A 7,349-nucleotide genomic window follows, 5' to 3' on the forward strand; every position below is an offset into this window, starting at 1 on the left:
TCATTGCTGCCAGGCACATGGCCACGCGTCGAGACCCCTACTTAACATTGTTAATTAGGAGGAAGGTATTTAATGTGTGTTACTAATGTCTCATCGAAGCGCTTCCACTTCCTTCTGTCGGAGGCCGGACAAAAGGCATGTATGCCTTCATTCTACAAGTATGAACAAGAGTTTAGGGGGAAACTGTTATGAACCACTCACAAGGCCCACGACTAAAGGCCCAATAAAAAGCATCGCGCAGAAATACGCGCGAAACATGTGAGGTCTCACCCTGATTCTTTTGGCCTCCAGGACACTTCCCACAGTTGGATCTGATCAGACGATCACATGCATATAGTGTCAAATCTCATGGAGACAATTTTAACCGTCTGTCTTATATAAAGCACAACACACGTCATTTCAAGTATTCATTCATTCATATACTCAAACTACTTACTCATTTATTAACTGACTTTGATATCGGAATACAAATCTTGTAGATCCACTCCACCGTATCAGAAATTCACTCAACCGTATTGGAACTTTGATCCACTCGATCTTCACTTATCTTTGGTTTGGTTCCAGCACAGAACACAACCCAATAGATGTTCAGATTATACCAAACTCACTGCATTCAAAATACACGTGTTTAAAGTTTAAACTTTAGAAGTTTCGACTTCACTACACCCCCACACAATTGTGCCCCGTCCTTGACAATTTCATGTCTCGCCAAATAAACTTTAAAGAAGAGAATGCCACGAAACAGATCTGGAACTTCTACTATTGTCCAATGTCCATCGAACCTAAAATTTGAGAAATTGAGATGATTGTAACTCAGGAAGATATAAAGTCTGATTTTTCGCCAGGGAATTTCTAAAACTATCCTTCATTAGGATCAGAAATAAGTTAAGTCAACCATGCCATAAATTATAGACATTATTCCAGCAGTTCTCTGGAAAACAGTTGCATACAATACAAATGTCCAAATATTTCCAACAAACTTTATTTTTATGGCACAAAACCATACCAGTTCTGGAATATGTTACAACAGCATGTGACATAAATTCCAGATTAGAGAAATCACGATGAGGCACTGGCATTCTTTGTAATGGGCAGGTTCCCATCATAAGTGCATTTGAAGACATCTGGTTTCCTCACAAGCCGAGGTCCAACTGGTACCTTGTTATTTTTCGGACGAATATCCTGCAAAACCATCGAGCCATAAAAACATGAATAATACGAATCAAATATTCTGATATGATCGATAAATTTGTTACAAATAGCCAGTAATTAGGCTCATGATTGTTTTTCAATATGGACAATAAATATTTACCTGATCAAATATAGCTGTTGGGATGGCCAGTGTTGCACAAGCATTTGGAGCATCAACAATTCCAGATATTCTTCCTTCACAAGGACAACAAGATAGCAGAAGGTACACCTGAATAATGTTAAGAAACATCAATTAGCCATAGGTTGTGTTTTTGTTGTCTTTGTGTTGATAACATATACTCAACACTGATTTAAGGGCGTGCGAGATGGACTACTGCACAAGACCTCAAATTTATCACAATTAAATCGTGGTTAAATAAGACCTTATAACATATTTGTCACAGTTAAACCGTGATTAAACAACGTCTCTACTAGTTTTGTCAAGATTGAACTGTGACTAACTTACGAAGGACTTCATAAACTTAAGACGACACTGCATATACTTGATGGAGAAAAATAACATGTATGCTTGGACATTTTTAGTGTTGTGTTGTGAAGATAAACCTGTTCTTTGGAGTAACCAAACTTGGATATGTAGTCAATAGCATTGAGTACTGCTCTTTTGTATGCAACAGAAGCATCAAGGTAGTGTTGCTTCCCATATTCATCCACACTAATGCCCTCAAACACTAACCACTCTGAGAATCTTGGTTCAACAGGGCCTATCTCAAATATTGGGTTCACATGAAGGGGAGTGGGGCCCATTGGTGTAAGGTACTCTTTCATTCCACCCCTTATAATATCACACCTGATCATAACATAAAAATAAAAAGGGTACTATAAGCTTAATTGTATAAATGGAAAGTTCAAGTTTGCTAAGATTTGAATTGAATTAATGTAAGTTTTATGTACTAACTTGAGTTCTAAGAAACCACTCATTTCAATTGCACCACATAGTGAGACCTCACCATCACCCTGTGAAAAGTGCATGTCACCAGTGCTGAGATTTGCTCCTTCTACAAAAACAGGAAGGTATACCTTTGAACCTCTGCTTAGATTTTTTATGTCACAATTTCCACCGTTTTCTCTTCCAGGTATTGTTCTTGCTGCTTCCCTTGCAATCTTCTCCCATTCATTAGAACCTTTTTCAATCTACAAGCATGTCAAGAAAAATGCCTCAAAATAACAGAAAGGCAATCTTGTTTGATTTCTTATCAAGCCCAGATCAGTCAAAAATTTGTTGAGCTAGTATTAGGAGAATGAGCTAAGTTTATCTAGAGACGCATCATTACCTTTCCGAGGTGACAATTTCTTGGTGTTGGTAAGTTTGCCAAGGGTCTGGAATGCAAAACCTCACATAGTTTAAGAGACTGAAGACCATTTTCTGCCACATCTCTTTCTCTTTCATTCCATATGTTTAGAAGTTCCATTGATGGTGCAGTTCCAATTATACCAGGATGTGTTATACCTGGAAACCTCACTCCTGGTATCTGAGGTGAATAAGCATATATCCCTTCAAAGTACCAGATAGCTTTTGTGGCATGAGGAAAATGATCTGTCAAGAAACCGCCTCCGTTTTCTCTGTCAAATGTTGCTGTAAAGCCCCATTCATCACCAGGGAGAGGACCTAAGTTGCATATTTCAACAGCAAGCAAATCTCCAGGCATGGCTGGGAGGCCATCATTGTCCACAACTCTTATTGGCCCACTAAGGTAATGCACCTGAACCATTTACACCATCATCCAAAATTAATCACCAAAAAACATATATATAGTTCACATACTCACATCACGGTTCAAATTGTTACTTACATTTGAGAGGTCTACAAGTTTTATGTCTAGTGCTGAATTGTCATCTTTAATAGCACCTCCTGTCCAATCCACCATCTCTACTCTAAATATTTCACCAGTATTAACATCTACCACAGAAGGTATACAAGGGTGCCATCGATTATGAAGAGGAAGTTTCTGTTCCGATGGCTTCTTTTTCAGGTCTATCGGCACAACTAGTCTCGGAGTTGATGGTGCCATGGACAAACTAGAACAATGATTTCCAAAACATGTTGTACTTGGCCTAGACTTTAGATATTGTTATTTACAATGTTTTGGCATTACTATTAGGAAGGGACCATTTTTCCACTAGTGGGAAGGACCCATAGTGGACTTGACTTGTCTAATCTACCATTTTCAACTTTAGGATATACTATAGTTATACTACTATATGTTCAGATCTATGCAGATAGATGGATGTAAAGTTGATAGCATAAATATTTTAGTGGCATGGTATCAAGCATGAACTAGTTTGAGGTAAACACTATGAAAACTGTGGTGTAATTAAAGAAGTGCTATAATTGAAAAGACAGATAGAGGATGAATAAGGGACTCACTTGAGAGAGATCAACGTGTTTGGCATCATCAGCAGTGGGATTTTTAGTGATAGCACCACCACTGAAATCTATCATCTCAACTCTGAAAAGTTCGCCGGTTGTCGCCTCCGCAACCGGAGGTATCTCCGGATGCCACCGGTTGTGAAGAGGTAGCTCCTGCTCCCATGGTTTCTTGTTTAAGTCTACAGAGACTAACCGTTTTGAACCTACACGAGCCATTTCTGTGTGGTGATGTTTTTATAAAAAAGAAACAGGTGTATATATGTAGGAATAGTAGTAGTTTAGTGACTGAGGGGTCTTTTTAATCATTGTGGTACAAAAATCATTTTTAATTATGCACTTCATTTTGATAACACTGATTTCATGATTTCTTATCCTCTATTTTTTCTATCTGTCGGTTTGTCGTGACCACTTTGCTAGTGTATTAGTATTATTCGATTATCAGTGAGTTTAATTCAATATATAGGTTCCAAGATATAGTATATATAGTTCTCAAAGGACGACAATGTATCAAAATATTAGCACATAGATATAAGAAACAATGGTATCTCTTTGAAGACACTGAATAAGTCCTTAAGAAAAATAGAATTGTTTCAAGAGGCTATAATTGGGGACTTCTTTAAAAATTATATAATATTCACATTTCTTTTATCTTTGCGTGATTAAATATTTTAATTTTTTTTAGTGGTGATTCTAGAAATTGCCACATATAATTGGTCATGACTAAAAACATCTTTCAAACAAGTATAAATTAACAAAGTCTAATGATTGACCTCAAGACTCGTTAATTGTCATAACAAATAAGGCAATAATGGAAAATTGTCTCCTTATCAATTTAAATGACTATGGTTATCACGAAGGAGACATAAACATCAATGAGGTATAAATGATATTCCTAATATTTTTCTCAAAAATGATTTTTGCTTTGATGACATGATTTGCAAGCCAAGTAACTATGAGCCTTATACCATTGCCTAATCCTTTAAATTGATCCAAATTTCACAACAACATAATAGTTGTGTCAATTTTCAATTTGATTGAATAGTTAGACAACACATATGTTTTAAGACAATTCAAAAATTTAGGACTTAAGTGCTCAAATGCGTCAAAATTAGTAAATTCAGATCCGTCAATGGAATCACTACTTAGATATTCCATTCCTTCTCTTTCTCCTTCAAGACAAAAAAATTGTTAGTATGGACCATATATAGAACTACTAATATTTAGATAATTAATTTTATATATTCATGATGAAAGGAAGTACCTGAAATCAGCTTCGTGATATAATTTACCACTTCAAAATTGAAGTCAAGATTGTTCTACTTTGAAGATATTTAGAATCTCTATAATTATTAGTTAGACCATGATATGTACTTGTAGAAATCTCTTCAATTCTGTAAGTAAAAATAGAGATAAAAAACCCATATGGAATGGTAATGTCATTTTGCTCTAAGATGGTTCCACCACCTATATGTAGTATCCATCATGAGAATTTTCTTATATCTTTGTTGGTGGATGTTGTTGAACCATTTTGTAAACACATATTCTTTGTAAGGTTAGGACTTTACAATGATTCCAAATTTATGAGGCATTTATTGTTGCATGTACAATACCAAATCTACAACCTCTCGGTATAATTGGAATAATTTATCTGAAAATCTCCACAAAAGAGAACTATTTTTCCTACAAATATATTCTTAGGTGCAACCTTGTTTTTACTCGTAATATCTTTCAAACTTTTATCAAATGTCTCAAAATAAAATTTGTGTGCCATATGAACTTCATCTCATATAATTAGATTTGTTACTTTTAGAAGTTTCACAAGTTTATCTTCTTTGTATATATTGTAATTTGAGGTTTCAATGGTAGGAATCAAAATCTTAAATTTAGAATGAGTTGTCCTTTCATATGGTAACAACAAATTTGCAATTTCATTTGAGGCAATAATTAAAATAATTTGTCTTTTTGAATGTGTGTTGTTGACAAATTGTTCCGCAAAAAAGTTTTACCATTCCTACCAAAGCCATATAAAAAAACACACTACATTATTGGTTTTGAACTTCTTGCATGACTTAAATAAAAAAAATCTCTTTTCTCATCTAAACCATGGTATATGGGTAATATAATTAGGAATAGAAAACAACAATTAAGGATTTCATTATTTGGACAAATTAAATTTGTGAATAATTTAGCAGTCAAGGAGCGAAATAATTCTTTGTATATGTGTTAGTCTGGGAATTTTAGTTTAGTAATTTTGAAATAAAAGGGTGATACAAAGGTATGAGATTGTTAAGTGTGAAACGACTTAGCTACAATTTTGACATATTGGTTACTTCGACTGAGGCGGTGAGTTCGACTCGCCTACCAGGTGTTTTTGGGACTTAGTGTATTTTTGAGTTCAAATATCAGATGACCTAGAGACCTCTAAACATGGTTTGGAGGAATCTCAGAACAAATCGACACAATTATGATCACTTTCTCTAAAAAAAATCAGAATCTCGAGAAGGTTTGCAGTGATTTGACATATTCAACATGGGCAGTTAGAAGACTTGAATATGTCTTAGACATAAGTAGTCATGAAGTTTAAGGGTAGTTATCGACTTGGGTGACAGTTGGAAATAGTTCAATAATTGAAGACGTGTGGAAGAAAAGCAGAGAACAAAACTCTACGTAACACTGTACGTGTCGAACGCTGAAGAAGTAATCATTATCGACGGTTATTGATGTGTTTAGTATATAAGTAAATTTTATTAATATAATAAAGGTTCGTAATTTTTATTAGTATTCTCTATAGAACTAGAGTATCCAAGTAACATAGAGAAAGGAGTTTACGAGGAAACATGTAAGAATTTGCATCCCTATTTTAATTCCTTAATCCAAACATTTTTATTTAGTTACTTTTATTGTGTTATTTATTTTATTATAGTTCTTAGAGCAATTATGCATTATTCTTATTGGGATTTTTACCCAATTTCCCTACATTCGAACATTAATACCCAAGCGAAAACACATTTCACCAAACTGTATCAAACTGTTTTAAACATGGTGTCCATAAGATTTTTTCGAGTTTAATCTATTAAGTGAATAAAAAGTTGTGATTTGATTTATCAAAAACAACAATAAACAAATTAGTACGCTCAATGGGACCCTTTTGTGCAAGAAATTTAAACTTTTACAGAAGAGTGTTTTGTGCTCTTATTATTTGTTTTATTCTTCATGCATGAAATATTTTCAATGTCTGAGTGTGTATGCGTCTGAGGAGTGGTAAAACTCTTGCTGAGATGGAACGACCAAAAAATTCTTGCCTTTCCCAGAATGATGCTCCAAAATATAGAATAGAAACCAATCAAAATGATGATTGGTGATACAGGAACTTCAACCGCCGTTGGAGGAACCTCTCATGTTATAAGCCAAATGTCAGTTTCGACAACATTACTAGAAGTGGTGGGCGGTGAAATGAGCTTCTGGTATATTGGATATGAGGTGGACCTGGAAGGTTAATATTTTAACGTCTGAGTTAGTGAATGAGGAAGAATATAGTTTGAGTGTGCAAATGAATGAATATATAGAATGATGTGTGATGTGTTTTATAAAGATACATTTTTTCTTTCTCATTTTCTACATCGTGGATGAAGGATCGACATTTCTTGAGAGACACTAGTGATGTAAATATCACATGTAAATGTTATTTATGAATAGAACTTGGCCTACAAGGCTCGCAAGTGGGGTCTCAACGAAGATTTCAGAGATTCACAGTCAAAGGATTTGAATC

At 34.8% G+C, this 7,349-nt stretch overlaps 1 protein-coding gene across 3 annotated transcripts; it reads right to left on the reverse strand.

Annotated features, from left to right (window-relative positions):
* Nucleotides 1–420: 420 nt before the first annotated feature.
* LOC127074371 (uncharacterized) lies at nt 421–4,004 on the reverse strand. Of its 3 annotated transcripts, XR_007785993.1 has the most exons (7): nt 3,578–4,004; nt 2,484–2,912; nt 2,108–2,343; nt 1,756–1,999; nt 1,313–1,420; nt 1,007–1,182; nt 421–782 (listed from the first exon to the last, which is right to left on the reverse strand). XR_007785993.1 is itself a non-coding variant. In XM_051015679.1 (6 exons), exons 1-6 carry the CDS (start codon nt 3,794–3,796, stop codon nt 1,060–1,062), a joined length of 1,359 nt encoding a protein of 452 aa, XP_050871636.1. In that variant the 5' UTR covers nt 3,797–4,004; the 3' UTR covers nt 882–1,059. The 3 variants fall into 3 exon arrangements, 2 of the variants coding, with proteins under 2 accessions (XP_050871636.1, XP_050871637.1); XM_051015679.1 differs by lacking the exon at nt 421–782 and having other exon boundaries at nt 882–1,182; XM_051015680.1 differs by lacking the exons at nt 421–782; nt 3,578–4,004 and adding an exon at nt 3,003–3,427 and having other exon boundaries at nt 882–1,182.
* Between the last annotated feature and the right edge of the window lie 3,345 nt (nt 4,005–7,349).

This window comes from Lathyrus oleraceus, chromosome 4 (assembly GCF_024323335.1).
Source record: "Lathyrus oleraceus cultivar Zhongwan6 chromosome 4, CAAS_Psat_ZW6_1.0, whole genome shotgun sequence".
NCBI classification, from domain to species: domain Eukaryota; kingdom Viridiplantae; phylum Streptophyta; class Magnoliopsida; order Fabales; family Fabaceae; genus Lathyrus; species Lathyrus oleraceus.

What these genes read in the sequence shown, in the direction of transcription:
- LOC127074371 (XM_051015679.1), bottom strand. Translation starts at nt 3,796, where the DNA reads ATGGCTCGTGTAGGTTCAAAACGGTTAGTCTCTGTAGACTTAAACAAG. An exon ending in AACACGTTGATCTCTCTCAA is followed by an intron (nt 2,913 to 3,577) that starts GTGAGTCCCTTA and finishes TAAATGGTTCAG; the next exon opens with GTGCATTACCTTAGTGGGCC. An exon ending in CAACAGCTATATTTGATCAG is followed by an intron (nt 1,183 to 1,312) that starts GTAAATATTTAT and finishes ATGGTTTTGCAG; the next exon opens with GATATTCGTCCGAAAAATAA.